This window comes from Pundamilia nyererei, unplaced genomic scaffold (assembly GCF_000239375.1).
Source record: "Pundamilia nyererei isolate P.nyererei 1_Seehausen unplaced genomic scaffold, PunNye1.0 scaffold00038, whole genome shotgun sequence".
In the NCBI taxonomy this organism is placed as follows: domain Eukaryota; kingdom Metazoa; phylum Chordata; class Actinopteri; order Cichliformes; family Cichlidae; genus Pundamilia; species Pundamilia nyererei.
In genome coordinates, this window is record NW_005187439.1 from 4292631 (window position 1) to 4314474 (window position 21844).

General features: G+C 41.5%; 1 protein-coding gene across 1 annotated transcript in view; it reads left to right on the forward strand.

Annotated features, from left to right (window-relative positions):
* The window catches only part of LOC102193647 (calcium/calmodulin-dependent protein kinase type II subunit beta-like), a 72483-nt gene extending 51135 nt beyond the window's left edge, over positions 1 to 21348 (forward strand). Inside the window, exons 15-21 of the mRNA XM_013910206.1 lie at positions 5154 to 5222; positions 10236 to 10280; positions 12386 to 12434; positions 18502 to 18577; positions 18667 to 18761; positions 19049 to 19282; positions 20567 to 21348. Of these exons, the coding sequence (XP_013765660.1) occupies positions 5154 to 5222; positions 10236 to 10280; positions 12386 to 12434; positions 18502 to 18577; positions 18667 to 18761; positions 19049 to 19281 (567 nt within the window). The 3' untranslated portion in view covers position 19282; positions 20567 to 21348. The remainder of the gene's footprint in view (positions 1 to 5153; positions 5223 to 10235; positions 10281 to 12385; positions 12435 to 18501; positions 18578 to 18666; positions 18762 to 19048; positions 19283 to 20566) is intronic.
* The last annotated feature ends 496 nt before the right edge of the window (positions 21349 to 21844 follow it).

Below are 21844 nucleotides of genomic sequence, written 5' to 3' on the forward strand. Positions count from 1 at the left end.
GTGTGTGTGTGTGTGTGTGTGTGTGTGTGTGTGTGTGTGTGTGTGTGTGAAAACATCCCATTTGTTTATCAGCTTGAAAAGAGACTGAACGTGCAAACGGGGCTGTGAGCATGCCTGCACACAAGTGTGCGTAAGCGTGGGTGTCCATGCGTGTGTTACACTCATGCGCAGCATCGAGTGTCCATGCGTGTGTGTATGTATGGTGTGAGTGTGTGTGCGTGAATGTGTCCCCCCCCTCCCGTTCCTCCCTGCGCAGTCGGTTCAGCAGGGAATGTGACTCCGGTTCCAGGAATAGCTGCCAGTCTGGACCCTGGAAACTCAGACGACAGAAATAGACGCTTACTTCCACTGCGGCGCACTCATTGCCTAGCAACAGGCTCCCCACACACTCGCCCCAAACCATTTCTAAAGGCGTCTTCTTCATTTGCTGCCGTCCCTGCTTGCCTCCTTTTTCTCCCTCTTCTCTTGTTTCTTCTTATAATCTCCAAATGTCCTTTTGTTCCTTTTGAAACTCTGAGCTCCTCTCATGGTCTTCTCCTCTTCCTGCTTTTTCTCCCGCTGGCTCATTAATGCCTAATGACACCTGACGCTTTTCAGTTGTAGCACCTGTCCAGTGCAAGCAAGCGGTCTCTCTCTGGCACTGGTTGCCCACCACCTTTCACCTCCTTCGACGCCAGCTACTGCTCAGAGGAACCAACATATTCTGCATTTTAAACAGTGTTGTTATATGACACACTGTTTATCCTTATTAAGTTTACACTAGTTATTATATACACAATGTGCAGATTTCTTTAGATTAAAAGCTGCAAAACAGTTTTAGATGAATGTAAAATAACAACATTGAGAACATTTATTTTGGTCTCCGATAAATTATTGATGCATTAATGCAACATGTAACAACAAAATTCAAGCCAGTTGTGATTTTAAATTTAAGATGAAGTCTGGGAAAACGCTTACATAATAAATCTTGCAGTTCCTTGTCATGCTATTTTCTTACCGTGACATCTTCCCTTTCACTGTCCCCGAAGCAATAGGTTGAATTTTTGCCTTCTGACTCTTCCATGAGCTGACTCCTCTTCTAATTTTCTCTCTCTGATGGCCTTCGCTTCAACCACTGCTCCTTTCACTTCTTTGAAGGAGCTGCTCCTCCTTCTGCCTTTTCTAAGCTGTATAGGAACTTCTCTTCACTTGCCATCAAAGTGTACAGCTTTTGGTTTATGCTGACAAGTTCTATTTTGCTCTTTGTTTTTTAATTTCATTTTTTTTGACAGTACACTCACTTGTTGTTTTTTTTGGTTACTTTATTTTCCTCCCCATCCCTCTTCCTTCTACCATCTGCTCATCCATCAATAAATCCATCCATCAATTGCCTGAGGACAGAAACGCAAGTCCAGCTCTACTGTCCAGTATATGGTGAGCATGCTATTTACGCATTTTGCCATGTCACTTCTTTTTTGGTCCATCCCTTATGGTCTCCTTTCTTCCTTCTGTGTAATAGATTTGAGACTCCCTTCCTTCACTAACTTATTATTCTGTGGCACAGTGGGTGCCGATTCATAAATCATTTTTATTCAACAGCAGTCAGATGTCATGTAGGCACTTCTTGTTAAAAATGCTCTGGTGTACACGAGGTAATGCATTTTACATGACGGCAACAGCAGCACCTTGTTAGGAACTACAGAGGCTGAGTAGCTTCTGAGCGGCAACAGCTGCCATGTCACATAAAGAAAATGACAGCGTATACAGAAAGTTATATTTCATTGACAGAAAAAACCAGGCACAAGTCACAGCAATGGTCTCACTCGCTTGATTGACAGGCCGGGATGATCCTTGCAAAGTACGGCGTCACGAGAATACTCTGAAAACGTAATGGAAGCAGGGTGTTTTAGTTCCATCAGAGTTACTCCAGGGATGTTGCCCCAGATCTGTCAGGCACACACTTTTAGAACGGAGCCAGTACTTGTAGTTTTGAGACAGAGCCCTTGAGTTTAACAAGGTGCATACTTCAAACAAGAGTAAAAGTATAATTATTTAATCCTCCACCTCTAAGAACGATATAGTTTTCACCTACTACGCTGAATCTGTAACCTATGCTGACCATTCACAGAGTAGATGCTGCAGCAGCTGGGCAGCATATGAAATTCCATAAAAAAACATGTTGAATATTAAATATTGTTTAATAAGGGTTTCATCCAGTGTGTTACAAGCCCAGCAGCCCACCTGGCCTAAGGTGACTCCCCATGAGGCTCCGGAGTTAAGTTAGCTCAGAACTCTTATTAACCTACTGTTCCTGTTAGCTATACTTCATCTATTCAAAAACAACTTAGGGAAAAAACTATAATAAGATTACAAATGAATAAAGAACCAGGCAAATATCAGAACCTAATACTGTTCAGCTGATATTCATGCACTAATGTCCAGTAATTACTGATTACAGTAGGCTAGGTCATTGATTGCTGTGGCTCGGTTCTCTCTCGCTGTTACAGGCTGTAAACGGGAAATCAACTCCTCACTTGACTCGTTACCCACGGTGCTTGCAGAGGCCAACATGCATGTGCATCAGAATTGGCCATTACAGCGGATCAGCATACTTTACTGTAGATAAACATTAGTGTGCAATTTTTCCAGTGTACTACTCACAGTGTATCAATGTATTTACTGCCACATTAACCTGTGAATATTGCTGTATGAGGTTTAAGAGCAGAATATACAGTATGTGGTTCACATATGCCACTGAGTTCTCCTCTGCAAATGTAAAAATAGACCAGTCTTTTACTTTTAAGCAAGGCGCGCATGTTCCTTTTACACAGAAATGGGTCAAAAAGTGTTCCAGTTTTTAAATTAAGCTTCTGGTATACTGGAAATGACTCCAGCGTGTGCACTTATTTTGTCAGTACCAGCTTGACTTTAGACAGTCTTAGGTAGCGTTTAGATGTTTACTTATTTGTTTTAAACAAACTTGGGAGAAAAAAGCAGGTTTATAGCACAGTACTGCATCCAAACGCTGAAGACACGATCACAAAACAACAGCCTGGCTTTGCCTGACTAAACACAACATGCAGTACATGCAGTACAAAAGTCTGATCTAGGGCACATACACTCTGTGAATGGTCCATGTACCCTACATGTTCAGTGTCATACTTGGAGGATTTAAAATGAAACAGGAATTTGCATAAGAATATTAAACCACACAGAATTGCTAGTTTCAGTTCACTTATTTCTGACCCCTAACTCCTTGCCCTGCCGTTACGCAGAAGGAACCTTTTTTTCCTCTCCGATCTTCTGATCTGGCTCATCCCTTTTTCTTTCTTTTTTTTATCTACCACACTTGTCATCTCTTCTGCACCTTTCCCTCCTTTGTTCTTCCTGTACCCATCCTGGAAACCTCGTGTGGATACTTTAACCCCCTTTTAACCCTCATCTATGGTTATAATTGTCTGTGATCACTCCTGATGTCCGGTGTTCTGTTTCATAATTTAGAAATGATCTAATGGACATTTTGCTTTCAAGATGACAATGATTGGCAGTCGTCTCCACAACTGGCGAGCCGTAGCACTGCTGTCATCATTCCTTCTTCTTTTCTTTTTTTTTTCTTTCAATGCCTCCCTGAAGTGTTAGCAGTTTTCTCTCCACAAACACACATGACGTAAATGCTAAGGCCCCGAGTTGATACTGCAAACACGCTCTGACTAAGACGGCTCACGATGGTATCGTTGCTTTGAGGAATGCATTTCATCGTCACAAAGGCAGCGGAGTGACAGCCACTTTGTTTGGTGTAATTTGTGTGTGAGTGTGGAGATTTGTTTGGGAGTGGCTGTGTGTGGGTTACTGTATGGGTGCTTAAAATTTCTATATGTCAGCTTATTGTCAGCTAACACCAGCTTTTACTTGCTGTTTAGTGCGTGCTTGCATTATGTGGTGTTTTCGCACCATATGTGTGCTGGCATCCTCTCCTCTTTTCTCTCCTCTCCTCTCCTCTCCTCTCGTCTCCTCTGAGTAAGCCCAGTGGCTTAAAAAATTCATATTATGGTAAACATACACACCCACAACCACACACACATCAGTCTTCATCTTTCCATCTTGAAAGTCAGTGTTAAAGAGTCACCATTACAGTCACTCTGATTCAGCACTGCTGCAGCACCAAGATTACCAAACATTTTGTTTTATTGAATCTTCTGGGCTTGTTTAAAATGTGCACTTTTAAATTCTCATATATTGTGCTTATCTAATTAATGTTAGGTGGAATCATTCACTAGCTTGGCAGCACACCAACATCATGCCATATCTTAGCCAAGTCTTAATAGGGGATTAAGTAATCCTCCTGATTACTTAAGACCTCTTGAAATTTCACTTACAAGCAAGATTGCTTGCATTTTACTGTATCAACTCACATAATTACCATTGACGTAATTGTAGCTTATTCACTGTCACACCCAGGGCTTGATCCTTTGTAGGGTTTAAACTGGATATTTCCCCCCCAGCAGGATTACAAATGTAATGTAAATTCAATGCAAAAATAATTTAGATCAATCTACGCTCCAAAGAGCCGGCCGCTCTTTGATGTTTGATCTTCAAAAGAGCATTTCATCCAGGCTTCTAAAGGTGATTCACTACGGCCAAACGGCACGTCTTGATGTGGAATCCCAAGCAGGGGAAGTCACTTGTGACATCACGATGATGTCAGAGTACCCCTCAGCCCGTGGTGTCACCTGAGAATTACAGATCAGTCTTGAGAGTGAACGTTTTAGGATAATCCCTTCACAGTTGCTGCGTCTGCCTGCCACCTTCAGGCCTCACTGGGATGCACACCTACATGTATCCTACTACTTTGCTCTGATCCGCACGGTACAAATTAAATAAATGTAACACAGAACAGCAGATAAATTCTGAATATCAAAATGTTGCATTGAATGTTTTCTGAATGAAAAGACAAATCCTAACTCTTTACCTTACATGAGAGCCACTAAGGTGAGACCCTCAAAGTTGATTCTGTCAAAGAGACATATATGTGCTAATTCCAAAAACACATGAGCACAAGCATGGACACACACTCACAAGCCCACCTCTTGCTGTTGTTAACACTCTTGTTGTGTCTCCTCCTTTTCCTTACCTTTCCTTTCCTTTCCTTTCCTTTCCTTTCCTTTCCTGCACAGCCCCAGACAAACAGCACCAAAAACAGCATAGTCACCAGCCCCAAAGGAAACATCCCTTCACCCGCTCTGGTATTTATCTCCTAACCCGCCCTTCACCTGTGTGTTTGTGTGTGCCCGACTTCCCGCCGCCCTTATGTCCTTTAAGACCCTTACCGTCACCCTATCCCACACCTTTTCCTTCACCTTTGTGTGTTTTTCTTTTCTGTCCATTCTTGTTGGTTTTGTTTGGTCTTTATCGAGCCACTGAGATGGCCAAAGCAGTCGGGTAGGTCGTAAACCAGCAGTCGTGTCAGGAAGCATTTTCCCACGGCAGTTGGGAATGCTTTGTGACTTGGACTCGGGTTGATAGTCTACCGCCATGTTGTTTTCTCTGTCAGTGTAAGTTTGCCAAAGACAAATAGACAACCAGTGCCTGCAGGGACTGTCACTGCGATTTACCCCCTTCCTCCTGTATTGAAGCTGTCCCCCACCGTGTCAGTCCAAAGGTCTGCAGATTGTCCTTCCAGCGAAAAAAATTCCACCCGTGGATTTTAGAGAATTCCTCTGTAAAATTGGCTGATGTTTTGGAATAAAAACCTGTAAGCTAAAAAGGCCCACAGTACACAGTCTTGTTTGTCAGCTTGTTAGAAAAAACATGTTTGAACTAAATCCAGCTACTCTCTTTCCTATGGATTTGTCTTTTATGTCAAAAAATGATGTTAAGTCCATTGTCAAATAATTGGGAAAATTCAGCGATATTGCGAGTGAGGTTTTCTTATGGAACAGAAATGGGGAGTTCTAGTTTCCCTTTGGGACTCTTTATTGTTCTGATTACTATATATACACACAGGGCAGCAGTTTGGCTTTATGTTCTAGAGGGCACTCTAGTAATCTCACCAAAGTAGATACAGTAGGATGCAAAGGTTTGGGCAACCTTGTTAATAGACATTATTTTCCTGTATAAATTGTTGGTTGTTACAATAAAAGATGTCAGTTAAATATATCATATAGGAAACACACACAGTGAAATGAAGTTTATTGGATTTACAGAAAGTGTGCAATAATTGTTTAAACAAAATCAGGCAGGTGCATAAATTTGGGCACCACAAAAAAAGAAATGAAATCGATATTTAGTAGATCCACCTTTTGCAGAAATTACAGCCTCTAAACGCTTCCTGTAGCTTCCAATGAGAGTCTGAATTGTGGTTGAAGGTATTTTGGACCATTCCTCTTTACAAAACATCTCTAGTTCATTCAGGTTTGATTGCTTCCGAGCATGGACAGCTCTCTTTAACTCACACCACAGATTTTCAATAATATTCAGGTCTGTGGACTGAGATGGCCTTGTTCTTCTGCATGAATGCCTTAGTGGATCGAGAGCAGTTTTTCGGGTCGTTGTCTTGTTGAAAGATCCAGCCCCGGCGCAGCTTCAGCTTTGTCACTGATTCCTGGACATTGGTCTCCAGAATCTGCTGATACTAAGTGGAATCCATGTGTCCCTCAACTGTGACAAGATTCCCAGTCCCTGCACTGGCCACACAGCCCCACAGCATGATGGAGCCACCACCATATTTCACTGTAGATGTTTTTCTTGGAATGCTGTGTTCTTTTTCCTTCATGCATAACACCCCTTGTTATGCCCAAATAACTCTATTTTAGTTTCATCAGTCCACAGCACCTTATTCCAGAATGAAGAGTTGTTTTGAGACCCCCTTGTTGCTACTCTTCAGAGAAAATTAAAAGAGGAGGGAAACTTACAATTGTCCCCCTTAAATACTCTTTCTCATTATTGGATTCACCTGTGTATGTAGGTCAGGGGTCACTGAGCTTACCAAGCCAATTTTAGGTCCAATAATTAGTTCTAAAGGTTTTAGAATCAATAAAATGACAACAGTGCCAAAATTTTGTTTAAACAATTATTGCACACTTTCTGTAAATCCAATAAACTTCATTTCACTTCTCAAATATCACTGTGTGTTTCTCCTATATGATATATTTAACTGACATTTTTTTATTGTAACAACCAACGATTTATACAGGAAAAGAATGTCTATTAACAAGGTTGCCCAAACTTTTGTATCCCACTGTATATAACACAGCAGTAAGTGAGCCAGTTCCATTTAGCATCATGTGAGCTTTTTTTTTTTTTTTTTTTCTCCCACAACAGAACGTTTTTCTTTTTGCCAATGTGTGTGTTTCTGTTTGACTACATGTGATGCTAACTTTAGCACTCTGCTTGGCACATGTACAATTACTCACATTCAGGGTTTGAATGGAAGTTCACATTTACGTGTTTCAAAGTCTTTGTGGTAGTGTGGGTTCAAGCATGGAGGACAGGTGTTTATTGCTGATCCTTGAAGGGAATAGAAAGTAGGAGGGCGGCTGCAATAATCGCACTGTTACCAGGGACTTCATCTAGTTTGTGTTCAGCCATTTGGTGCATTATCTCCTTAATTACAGCAGGGGACTGACATTCTTCCCACCTGGAAGCAGTAGGCAGGTGGTAGTAAATCCACATGAATATATATATATATATATATATACATATGAATACATTAGTGCTTCGTTTAAATGAATTCCATCTAGAGTGAAAAAGGGGAAATCATTTAATTAGCTGCACAGCAAAAGCATCCCTAGTAAAGCATCAGTGTTAATGTGGGGTCAACAGGGACGTGTCACCATCAAACCCTTCCCTCATCTGATGATGCCATCAGCACGTGTCCGCCCCCCCCAATCTGCAAACCCCAGGTACTTTGTTCTCACTCATCGTCTTGTCCCACGTTGCCACCGGTGTCTGTTGCCCTAGGAGATGGTTGCCTTGACAACACCGCCATCATCACCAGGGAGACAGCTGATGATTGGTCATCACAGAGGTGTCACTTCCTGGCGGGGGGGCTACACAGGATATTCTACATCGAGTGACAGCTCCTAGTAGAGGGAGAAAATATCTCTGTCTCCAGTCTGAGTCATCAGCAATCAGTGGCTACTGTGTGAACTTGAGAGGAAGCAAGCCTTTGAGGGTTTCAAGACAAAGGTCAAGTACTGGTGTAAATGTGGTAAAACTATAACTGTTATAGCAGAAAGTGGCAAAGAAAGAGTACAGCTTAGTACCTCATGTGGTGATTTGCAAGCTGCAATACAAATGCTAAAGGAGATATTTCTGCAGTATCGAGGTGGTACGTGGACAGAATTGCACAGTGAATATGAAAAACAAAACAAAATTGCAGTGTAATTTAGGGTTTTTTGTTTTTTGGTGGATTTGAACAGCTTTTATCAGAAGATAGCATTGATAAACAGCAGAAAGTGAGACTCTAGATAAAAGCACTTTCATGGATTCAAATAAAGTAATTGCGAATTTTATTAATTACCAGATGAAATAATAGAAAATAGTCCAGATAAATTACTGAAATTGCAAATTAGAAAATAGAAAAATATATAGTAATGAATGATTGTTTATAAGGAAACTGTATGGCAAGCAGTTAAACTTAATTCTATATAGAGTATGTAGAAATATACTGAACTAGTTTGCTGAAATGATTGATAAAAAGTTGCAATTCATTAGCTAGAAGTAACTACAAGCAAAATGGTTAAAATAGCCAAAAGTATAAATTAATAAGTAAAATTGCTAGATTAAAAGTATACATTGAAATTGTTAGCTAAAATAAGCGATTGGAAGTGGTCCCTGCACATAATGAGTAGTGTTTAAATGGAGACTATGCCTATACCTAAATGGTCATCATTCAGAAATGGTAAGCTAAATGCTTTGAGTAACTGGTGAGGTGAGAGTGGTTTGGGTCTGCCTGACAGGGTTTGGGGGTATGTCAGATAAAAGATAAAACTTGGGAACCACTACCTTGCTGTACTTTAAGAGACAGCTTAGTTTCAGCATGAAGTTTAGTGTTGGTAGCAGCAAAATTAGCATGACAAATTGTTATATGGCTAATCCTGTTGAGTGATTGAGCCATTTCTTTGCACATAGTCCTGAACAACAATAGCTGTTTCTGATTAAATTCCATTTCAAAAAGGACCCTGAAATGATGCCAGCGTCTGCCCGGCAGTGATCGCCGTTTCTGTTGAGACGAGTGTGAAAGAACAGAATGACCCGTTTTTCATCTTGTGGGGCATCTGAGTCTTTCTGCTGGGTATGCCAATGTTTTGCAAGATGTTGAGGCCATTTTCTTTTAATCTGTCACATTATATTTTATGCATATTGTATGAGCTGGCTGATTTTTGTCATTATGCCTTTGTCCCTTTCGATTTGCTATTTCTGTGTTTTGGCATGCATTTCCATCTTTTCAGGCATAGAAAGCAGTTTGAAATTATGCATGCTCAGCAGGGTGGTGCAGAAATAAGGAGTACCCATGTAAACAAAAGCCTAGATAAGTTAAAGTTCAAAAAGATGTCACAGCTTTGAGTGCAACATCATGCCATCTCTTCCCTTAGGCTGTGTACTTACTCTGTGTATGTGTGTATTTGCACTTGTATTACTTATGTTGTGGGGACATATGTAGAGCTGTTTATATTACGGGGACTCGCCTCCGTTTTGAGATTTTAAAAAACAGGTCATTAGATTTTAGTGTAAGGATGTAGGATAAAATGATGGTCGCAGTAGTTGGGGCGCAGTTTGGGTCAAGTCTTCAGGAAAAGAAGAAAAGTCAGTGTAATGTCCTCTGAAGTGATGCAAAAAAACACTGTGTGTGTGAAATTGTGTGAGCACTGATGTGCCCATTGCAGATTAATGTGTGTGTGTGTGTGTGTGTGTGTGTGTGTGTGTGTGTGTGTGTGTGTGTGTGTGTGTGTGTGTGTGTGTGTGTGTGTGTACAGGCAACAGAACTGACTCCAAATTACAGTTTTCAGTTCATCCACCCACTCTATGACTTTGGAGGATTCTCCCCCTCTTTTCTGCCATCCTTAACAAGCACTTTCTCTTCATACAACATTCATGTCACTCTTTCTGGTACACTTGGTTCATTTATATTTACGTTTATGTCAAATTCTGCTCTCTTCCTTTCCCTCCCTCTCTTTCTCTTCCACTTTTTCTTTACTTGCTCTCTTTTATTTCATCTTCCTTCATCTCCCCTCCTCATTTTCCTCTTCCTCCAGGAACCTCAGACAACTGTCATCCATAATCCGGTGGACAGGACAAAGGTATACGTCATTCCCCAGTCCAGACCTCTTCTTTCTCCTGCTCTGTCATTCTCCTCCTCTTCCTTATCTTCTCCTCTCCTTTGATATTTCTTTTCATGCTGCATCTGTGCGAGTGCAACATGGCTTTGTGCACTTGTCTATGTGTGTAACTAAATATTAATCTCAGATAAAAGTCTGTCTGAAGGGAACAGGTGCTAGGTAGCGAATGTTGTTTACCCCAACAACCAAACTTGTGTTAGTCTGCCACCAAGGGGGACCTCAACACACGCATGCATTAGGATTAAGGGAATTCTAACTATACTTAATGTCTATTCAAGTGAGAATAGTGGCAGTCCTTATAAGCTTAGATGTCATGTTTGAGCTCAGATGTTATATTTTAGCCAATGAATGGAACCTGAGACTGGTGTCTTTGGATCTTTAAGACTGTTATATTCAGCATTCAGCATTGTAATTTATTTATATATATGATATAGGTAAAACCTTTTATTTGCATTATACTGACTGATGGTGTCTCGTTGTGCCCTCTCTTACTGTCATATAATCTCTTAAAAGTTGCTGGTGTAACCAGTGTGAATGTGTATGTGTTTATAGCTTGTGCATGAACATGCATGCCTTTGCAGTAAGATCACTTCCTCTTAGGCATGACTGAGGTGTTTTTCCCGAGTTGTTATACCCAAAGTGAGAAGTAGCAGAACTTTGTGTGAAAGAGATATGCATGTTTTTTAATAAAGCGCAGTGATCTTTGATTTTGGGTCAGTTATATGTGTGAAATACAGTACATGACTTTGAATTCTCACTCTCCAAGCTCAAACAGAGGCTATGCAGGAAGGCGATGAAAGTATGTGGAAGATTAGTCTTCAGTGCAGTTTATGTTTTCACACCCGCCTGGTTTAAAGAAGCACACTTGACCTCTTTAGCACTTACTCACTCAGCTCTGTCCATCTGGTAAGTTAAGTTTGATAGATTCTGGACTTTGTGAGGCAACAATAAAGAGGAGTCGAGATCAAGTAAATGCGAGGCTTCAATATGTGACCCGAGAAATGAATGTCGCATAAAAGAACAAAGAAAAGAAATTCACCATATTTACACAATGAGTAGTTTTCAAAGGAGGGTCAAACAAAACGAATAAGATGCAGAATGTCACAGGAAACATCTCAATGATTCAAACCAAAGAAAACAAACTGTAGGCGTAATCACACTTTTAATTATATTTCAAATAGTTGACAATCCTTTCCACACTTCTTTCCTTCGCATTCACATGAAAACAGTTTTTCTTTTCGCTCTTCCTCTCCGGTCAGGCCACCAGCTGCTCTTTAAAAGGCTATGTATGAAACCACTTTGGTGCTTTGTGCTCGTGAGGCTGTTAGCACACGTGCATGCTTCTAATGAGGTCACAGAGTCTCTCAACTCTTCATGCAGGGGAATTTAGGCCCATTTAATCTTCTAATTGGAAATGAGAAACTCCTCCTCTGGCAAAAGCCTAAGAAGAGGGAGACAGCCAGCCAGGCAGGCAAGCAGGCAGACGGGTAGATGATTAGATTTGAGGGATGCAGCCCCTGATTAAGATGACAACATATCGCCCTGTGAGAATCTGTTCTGTCTACTAGCGTTATTGAAATGGAAAGCAGTTTCTGTCAGTTTTAGCATGATATAAGTGCTCCCACTGAAGCAAAGGCATCATTTGTCCACTTGGTGCAGTACACAGATAGGACGAAGCTGCATGAGTAGAAGAAAAGAGGTTTGAGGGTAAAAAGGTTAAATATAGACTGACACTTTTAAGTTTTTGAATTGTTAATGCAAAAATAATTAAACAAATAATAGTTACAAAGGCTGGATGATAGTAACTAACGTATTTGCAGTTCGATTTTGTGTTTTGCTTATGAACTAAATCCACAGTAAGTAACTGGTCTTGGTGTATTTTATGCTGTTTTGGGTTTGTAAAGACATGACATGGCAACATAGGGTGCCCCCTGCTGGCCAGTCTTGTGTCTGTGTACATCAAGTCTCATTGCCCTTCTTGTGACGTCCCTCTTCATGTGCATTCAGCGCGAATGTGTGCCCTGTCATGGCCGAACCTTAGCTAACTGTTTATCTCTGATCTCCAGGAATCGTCGGACAGCAGCAACACCACTGTGGAGGACGAAGATGTGAAAGGTAAGACTGCAAATAAAAGGAGAAGCTGTTTGCTCCGAATGAAAAGTCACAACACTCCAGGGGTCTTGACCAGTTTTGGATCATCACTTGACATTTCCAGGCTTTTGTTTGTCACTGCAGTCAGTCAGTGAACAACTTGTGTGACAGCTGAACTTAATGTGCATCTAGTAATCAAAAATTTCAGGAGTTTTTAAACAACAGAAACACTAAAACAGTTCATTACAAGTCGATGACAACCGTGTGACAGCGCACTTTAATGGAATATGTTGGAGATTTGGCTGATTGCCTTTCAGTTGTTAAGTTCTCAGCTTCATAATGGTGGATTTTGACAGGCTCTGTTATTGCTCTTTAGTTGCTGGGAAAATGGATTCTCCTTGCGGTGAAAGCTGCTCTTTGTTACTGACATAATTGTACCTGAATGAATGCCTCTTTATGAAATTGCTACAGTTTTTAAAAGCTTGAAAATTACAGTCAAATGTACTGAGGGTCTAGGGAGGCTCTTAATACTTACATGCTCTGCTTTGCATGAGCTTCTCTTGTTTATTAGACTGTGTTATCACGAGCCTTGGGGCAGAAATGTTTTTTTGATGCCAACTGCTGACAAACTCTCATGTGACCAGCTTTGTCTTCATAGTGGCTTCGAGTGGAATGAAGAGCGTAATGACTGGATTTATTTAAAATTCTGATGCTTTGCAAAAGGCTGAGCAGCACATGCTATATGTACTAAAAGGGTTATTGTTTAAAAAGAGTCCTACATGCACATCATGTGCGGTGCACATGCAGTAGATGAGCTCTAATTTAGTCATCTGGCTCACGTCTAACCTCTTACTGATTCCTCACGGAGCTCTATAATGAAGACATGTATGGTTATGATTTTGTGTGTTTGAGATGTGAGATGAGGGCTGTGAAATGTAAGAGGCCTTGTAATGCTGTTGTGGTTTGGCTCAAAAGTGTTTGGCTGAAATCTTAATACTGAGGAGCACACACCCCTTAAATACCAACATGCCTGTGTGGGGTGTCAGCTTTTGGAGCTGTGTCGTTGTGGCTGTGTGTGCGTGTGTCACTTGGCTAGTGTTGCGAGAGAGGAAAAAAAACACTCTTTCAAAGGCGTATCACACATATCAGCAAATAACTCCACAAAGTGTTTTTGTGTCTAGCCTTTTGTGTCCACTCGGTGTGTGTTTTTCTCTTGTGTTACTGTGAAAGCATAATTTCAGCTTATCTATACCAACACACTCAAACACCCCTGTTCTCCACATCTCAGCTGAGTACAATGCATCTAAATCGGGTCATGAATGTCTCATTTTGGTGCCAAGCATACAGAACAGGATGTGCGCTTCCATCTCCTCCTCCTCATCGTCCTCCTCCTCCTCCCTATAGAGGTTTTGCTGCTATGTCACAAATTCCCTAGCAACCGCAGAAGAGCCATCATGTAGGTCTCGTAGAAAATAAATGTTGGAAACAGTACTCCAAATGCTTTTATTATAGTTGCTTATTACCTCTGCCAAGGAAGCGATGTGATCAGGGCGTTTGCCAGCACAAAACTTGCTCCAACTTGCTGGATTTGAATTAAAATTTTAGCACCAAGTTGGGAGTGATTAGTGTTTCGAGTTTTTCAAAAGAAGATTTAACCTTTTCTTCATATATTCAAAAAGACCTATTAAGTTGAAATAAGAAAAGTTGGGAGACATTATCTCGATGTTCTCGAGAAAATATCAAAAATTGATCCTGATCCAGATATCCTCCTGGAGCCAGGAGATTGGTTCATACAGAGGTGTGCAGTTTAGGATTCATGTTACTTTGATGGCTCTGAAGTCAATTAATGTGTTGTACTAAATGATATATGAAACGAATTTATTATTGAGACCATAAAATCAGTAGAAATGTGTTTATTGAAGTCATAAATCAAGCGAGAAGTAATTTTATCGTACATTTCTCCAGTCACTCTTTTTATAAACAGAGGTGTAGCACCCTGCTGGCTGTCAAGAAGGGTGCAGGTTTAGTCTTTTTAATCTATCAGTTTAAAAAAAAAATATTGATGCAGTTCCAGTAAATTTGGTCTTTTGGCGCTTTGATTAATTTGTCTGAAATCTTTCAGCAAACTGATTGGAAGTGTTTCTGTACTGCACCTTAGTCAAATTGTCATCCAATGTCAAATGATGTGCCTAAACGTTAGCATTAAAACAAACGTTATGAAGGTAGGGCATCTTGACAGAACATTGTATCGCCTGGAAAAACTTTATGCACAAAGGAAGTACTGTATACTACTGTACTTTTCCTGCATCATCCCCCTACTCTAAATTGGAGCGCCACCACCCCACCCCTCTGGCAGAAGTGGAGGGGGCTAGGACACCTTTGGATGGAAGTCTGGGCTAAAGGGAGAGGTGTCTAAACTTAGCACCAGTGGCAGGAAACCGAGACGGAGCTCCCGGAGAGGTGTTAAAGACAAACCGCTCGGCTAGCGCCACCCTTGGATAGCAATAGTTTGAGGGCTCTTAGGGAGCTAACACTCAGATTGCTCAGAGAAAACTACAAGAACCAGGTGAGTGTGGCGTGTTTGGTTGGAGTAGTTTGTCTCTCGCTTGGCTTTATAGGATCTTCTTGTGAGGTCAGTGCTCGACAGCTGGCTTGTAACCCAACACCTGCACTGGCCTTCAGAGCATCTGAGTACATATCTGTTTTGTTAGCCTCAATAAGTCTGTAGAAGCGAATATGTTGCATGCAGCTTTCTGAGGGCTGATTGCTGTTTTCAGTCATTAATTTACATGTTTTTGTGTTAGAATTTGAAGGGTTATTGGGTGTTAATTTAATAATCCCAGTATTCTTCTTATTTGACATCTGTTGAATTAACTGTCCATCGCTGGAATATTTATGCTCTGCACTTCCGAGATATCGCTTGTCAGTCACCTACTGTTGGTTGCACACTGACAGATTTTTCTTGGTTTCCCCTCATTATGCTTGGTTTCTGTACTTAGCACAACTAATTTTAGTGATAACAGAAAAATGTCAAAATTACTGTTGCAGAAGGTGTGGATTGTTTAATAGTTGGTCTGTGAATTTCATGTAATTGTGTTTGAGTGGGTGTACTTCCAGTGGCAGCAAATTCCTTGTTTCCCTGCAGGGGCCTTTTCTTTCCCTCTATTTGTCAATGAGTTGTTCGCGTGCCAGCTGATTAAACAGACAAACGATAATGAGTAACATCCAACTCTCTCTCATTATCATCATGGCCATCACTGTTGTCATCATCCGTCCTCTGCTTACTGGCAAGACTCCCATTAAAGTCTCAGTAAAACCTCTCATGCAGCGGCAGCCGCAGTTGTAAATCCTGCCAAAATGGAGTCATTAACTGAGATAACGAGAAAAAAGCTTCTTTTTTTTTCTCTCTTGCTCAATCTATTGACAGACGGCTGTGCCAAATAGTAGCAGTAATTTTTCTGAAAAAGTAAAGACAGACTGCGCTCATCACATTCATCTGCCCCCTTCATGCCATCTCATATGTAGTTCCAACCGTTCCTCACTGGGACATTTCTGTGTTTTTGTGTGCAAAGTATGAATATGGCTCTCATCTCTTTTGTGATTGGTGTCACTCTGTGTGTGTGTGTGTGTGTGTGTGTGTGTGTGTGTGTGTGTGTGTGTGTGTTAGGGAAGAGCTTAGACAACAGCTCGCTTAAGGCGCAGTCCAGCACAAGCTCCCAACCTGATAGCTCTCAGAGCTCCTCAGCTGCTGTGCACTGTAAGTCAGCATGGCCGCCAAATGCCTATAACGCATTCAAAAAGTTGACTAAATCACTTTCTGCGTGTTTTGCTTGTATTAAAAACAGTCCTCGCTTATATTAAAAGCATGCATCTGCTGCTGTGTAGAGCCACTAAATCCCTGCAACGCCTTGACTTAGAAAGCCTTGTCTCTATTTCTGCACCAGTCTGAAATGAACAACTTAAATACAGAAAAGGGAAAAGTTCTATAAACCACCAGGGTGCTCTGTAGCATATCGCTCCTCTACCGTCCCTTCCTCCCACCTTGTGCCACCTACACCACATAGGATTAGGACAACTCTTTGTCTCCCTCAATTGGATGTTCAAGGAATAACAACACAATGCGACTGCTTTCCAGTTCTTGGCATGAACCCAGTCTTATGTTTCTTTCACTGTCTTTGTTTGAGTTTAACTTTGTCTTGAAGAGCTCTGATAATGTAGTCAGCACCGTAGCGCTACATCAAATGATGTGTCATTTGATATATTCATGTAAATAAATATAGATCTTTTTTTTTTCCACATTAGTCTGAGAGGACTGCTTGTCTTAGTGCTCTCCTAGACAAACTTTCATTCATGCGGTTACATTTAAGTGTCATTCCTCATGTCCCTCCGTTCCTAAATTCAGCTGCCGCAAAGTTCGCTGACCTGCTGGGCTCAGTGCGTAGGGGATCAGGGCCCGTAGCTGACGGAGAAGGGAGAGCCAACACTCCACCTCCCTCTGCCCTCTCTGCCCCCTCCCCTCCACACACCCCGGTAGTCCCCATGCAGAGTAAGTAGAAAAGAGCGACAACAGACAGAGAAAACTAAATGAGAAATATGTGTATAAGTTAGCATCTTCCTCTTGCTCTCATTTATTGCCAAGATGATGCATGAAAAGATGCACTGATACTGATCTGATTTTCATGTGCTATTTTGGGAAAGATGAGGAGGAATTAAAACTGCTGTTTTTTCACAGCTGTTTTCTGGATATTTCTGTAGTCCCTTTAACAGTTTTAAAAATAACCTTTATAGTTGCAGGAGAGATATAAATAAAGCTTATCCGTCTAAAGCGACCTCAAAATGCAGTCTCAAAATATATGTAGTGCAAATAGGGTTTTTAAATTTAAAAATGTCAATATTTATTGCATAATCATCACATAGTATTACTTTTGTATCCTGACATGTTTTTAGTTCAGTGTTATATTCTTTCTTACATTTCACACATTTAATTGCTTATTTAAATAAATGTGCACTTTAACATGTCAGACTGATGCTAAATCATTCTTAAGACTTTATATGTAATCTTGTCGTACAAAGGCAGCTAAACCTTGCAGATCTATGATGGTCTGTGATTGCCTGTAAAATTACTCTGCATAATTTAAGTTCACTGTACTGTTATAGTGAACTATAGTTCCTGAAGGGATTTCCTTGTTTATTCATTCCTCTCTTCTCCTTGTCTCTACCACCTTCTGACAATGTTTTTAATCTGTTTCTATGCGTTCCTCCATCACCCATCCACCCATCCATCCATCCATCTTGCCTGGACTGCACTCAGTGTCTCGGCTCACAGACCTGGTAAGCAGCGTTCGCAGGGCGCCGGCGGCCCCTGCGCCCGAAGTCGATGCTGCGCCGGCGCCGGTACCTAGTGCCAGGCCTACCCCTCCACATGCACACACCACTTCCCCACCTCCCCCTCACTCCCCCTCCAGCCCTCCCCTGTCTTCCTCCCAGAGTGAGTACTGAGTGAGCCAAACCCCAACCCTGCGCATGGTATCCAGTCAGGAGCCCTTATCAAATGACGTGTTAGGATTTCAGAGGGCGCCTGTTTGGTAGTTTGTGTTCTGATTGTGCGAACAGGTGTATATTGAGTGAAGTACTTTGTGTTTAATGTGATGCACTTTACTTCTGAGCCTTATTAACCTCCTGTGTGCTGCGTCACAGAGAGCACCGCTAACAGCACAGGGAATCTGTGTGTGCTGACTCACTGTTATGCCCTTAAATATATAGGTGACACGGTTTATGGTGATATAAAGAGAAGCCTGGTGTGTGCTCATGTTAAGGTGTGTTTGACAGTGTCCAGGATCACATGATCACCCGGCCTCTTGTATGCGTCTCTGTGGCGTGTATGAATTAACCTGCTGCTGCTACACTTTGCTCATTGATTTATTTTCTCAGTTTCTCTAGCGTAGCTGGTGCGCTAACTGCCTTTGCCTGAGCATCTGTTTGGTGTAAATGAGTTAAAACTGTGTTTAAATGACCTGAAGTTAAATGAGCTAACATTGATGGCTCTTGTGTTTGCCTCTGAATAACTTTTGCTCGTACATGTTCACTGCAGCACGCAAGCAAGAAATTATCAAGATAACCGAACAGCTGATAGAGGCCATCAACAACGGAGACTTTGAGGCATACGCGTGAGTCTCTTTTTGTATGTACTATGTCGTTTCTGTGGTTTAAAGTTAGTGTTTGGCATCTTTAAAATGCGCTCATGTGTGCTCTTCAGTAAGATCTGCGACCCTGGACTGACTTCATTTGAGCCGGAGGCCCTGGGCAACCTGGTAGAGGGAATGGATTTCCACAGATTCTACTTTGAGAACCGTAAGATTAATAGATACATTTGATGAAAAGCATATTTGCCTAAACCACAAACCGAGATTAATACAGACAAATACTCCACGGCAGCGCTTACATTTACACTTGGATGAGTGTGTACTGGTAACACAATATGTGCTTTTGTATGTTTACCTACTTTTTTCCTGCTTCCTGGTATTGTGAATTAATTTCCATTGATATAACTAAATTGAATCATCAGTAGTAACACTGGTCCTGTCATTATTGTAGTTGTGCCATCGTATTTGATGACGTTGTCCTCATCATCCTTTCAGTTTTGGCTAAGAACAGCAAGCCGATCCACACCACCATCCTGAACCCCCATGTGCACCTGATCGGCGAGGATGCAGCCTGCATCGCCTACATCCGCCTGACTCAGTTTGTTGACGGCCAGGGTCGGCCGCGGTCCAGCCAGTCAGAGGAGACTCGTGTCTGGCATCGCAGAGACAGCAAGTGGCAGAACATCCACTTCCACTGCTCAGGCGCACCAGCTGCGCCACTCCAGTAAGGTAAGGACTGAGTAAGCTGAAAGCAGAAGGATCTGTTCCAGTTCCATGTGTATTTTCTTGGACCTTACCAGTGTACCTTTACATGATTGATAGTTTAAGTTAAAAAAGGATTTATTTTTAAAACTGCATCTTGGTGCACGTCCTGGGCTCTGAATCAAGCTGTTTCTCTTACTCTAAGCCAAATTCCTTGTGATTGGCTGCCCCTCATAAACGTAAAGTTTAAACAGTAGATGCTCACAGCTCTCATTGACACTCTCTTTGAAATAATGCAGAGTCAAGAGCAGAAGAAAAGAATTGAGTACTCAAAGCATTCCTGAGCTTTTTGCTCACCTGTTATACGCTGAACCTGTTATGCCAAAGTGAATTGATATCAGCACGCACCTCTGTATATTTTCAACTGGAAATAAAGAAAAAGACCCTTAATCAATTTGCTATGAACAGCTCTTTATATAACCAGACTGATTTTTTTAATCCTTGGGTGCATTTTGGTTTGTTCTCTTTGATTGTTTATACTGTTTAATAGTAGAAGGGGTAAACAGCTTGGCTATTCTAAGCATAATCAGCTGCTTTTATAGTCTGTACGTTATATCTGAGAGCTGTCTCTCTGTACTAGGTCGTTTTGACACATACAATCCAGCCCTGATGTTTTCCAGGACTTAGTCAAGAGAGGTGCATGTGAGAATCCACATCATATCAGATTTACCGATGTGCAAACTAAGTGCAGTGGTGTGATGTGTGCTGCTTTCTGCACGCTCTGTCCAGGCAGCTCCCCCTCTGGAGTATTTTCATTAGTGTGAACACATCCGAAGCAGGCTATTTCCTGCTGTGTGCTACACATTATGTGAGAAAGGACAAAATATTCCAACCTGATTCTCCTAAAATTTATAAACATTCTTGTGTCGAAACTGCAAGATGTGCATGCTTGTTAGTCGCCTTTCAATCGCACAGCTTCCTGGAACAAAGTGTGATGTTCGATTGGATCAATGTGGCAATAGTAGTAACAGGCTGGTGCATTCACTAATAACACGTGGGCATCGTGTGTGCTGCCTCCTGCGTGCTATATCCATATATTATTCAGGGCAGATGCATCAGAAGTGGCTATTTCCTGTTGTGTGCTACATGTGAGAAACAGCTGAGGAAAATATTCCAGCTCGATTCGACTAACAGTTGTTATGAATCCACTAAACCCATTTACCATTTTTTAAATTATGTATGTGTGTGACACTTTGATTTGTGTAATTATTTAATGTTCAGGGTGTTTTTGTTGTTGTTTTTCCTTCTCAGGGTTAAGTGCTGTAGTTTCATCTGTCAGGAGTGCTCTGCTGGAGAGAGGAGGAGGCAGAGGAGGAGGAGGATGAGGAAGGTGTGAAAGAACACGTCCAGCAGTGCTCTGGGAGCTCTTTGTCCTCCAACAACAAACTGGACGCCCGGCCTCAACCCCCTCCCAGCATGCGTCTCTTCTTTTACTACTACTGCCCCCTGTTTGTCACCTGTCCTACCGCACCTTCTGACAACCGTCGAACAGCAGCAGCGTCCTTCATCCCTCACGACTTCCTCTTCTTCCCTCCGGCACGCTGGGTGTTTGATGGGGGTGGGGGTGTTTTTCAGCACTGGGTGTGATTCCTTCCTGTGGTCTTTTGTGACACCAACCCTCTTGTCCTCCTGTGAATCCACACTTGTGTGACATAAACACTGCACTGGAAATACAGTATGTAAAGTTTTAAGTAAAATCTATTATCATTACTCTATTATTATGATTATTATTATAATTATTATTACACATTTGCAATTGTATATGTAATTTGTATAATTCAGATGATGCCAGTGGTTTTTAGAGTTAAAGAAAATCGTTTTTTTCTCTATCTTTTTAAGGAAGCATGTCCCCCTGCCCCATATTTACAGTGGCTGTTTTTTATTGTGGCTATTAAGTGGAAATGATATTGGCAGTTTTTGTAATTTGCTTCATGTATGTTAGCTATAACAGTGTGCCCAAACTCATGGTTAACATGTTTTTGATTGTGCGTTTGCAGTTTTATTTTTTAATGTTATTTTAATTGTATTTTCTTTTTTGTTCTTTTTTTTTTTTTTTGGAAGGGGTGCGTCTGATGGGCGTCCATGTAGAGATCGAGCCCTGAAGTGTGTGTATGGGTGTGCTGAGTAAGTGCATGTTAGTCCAGTCACAATAAGTCGGTACAGTTGGAGGAACTTGTCGTTTCTCCCTTGCTGCAAAGTAAAAGACAGGAGAACAAGTTTGCTTAACTGGGCTTCAAATCAAAGCAAACAGCATGCAGCAGGAGTGCTACTTTCCAACACCGGTGACGCCCTGATCTCTAAATGTCTGAGCTGAAGGGTATCAAACGAAGCAGTCACAAGAACATGCATATGAAGAGGGGAATACGTTTGTCTCTGTGACCAGGATGCTTGATTCTAGAGGGATGTATCAAGCTGTTGTAAGAAAAATGTGTCACGGTGAAACCTCTGCTCCAATGAAGGCTATTCATTGCTGGTATTTGAAAAAACACAGATGATTAGGAATGGTTATAAAGTAACTGAAGCTGAGTA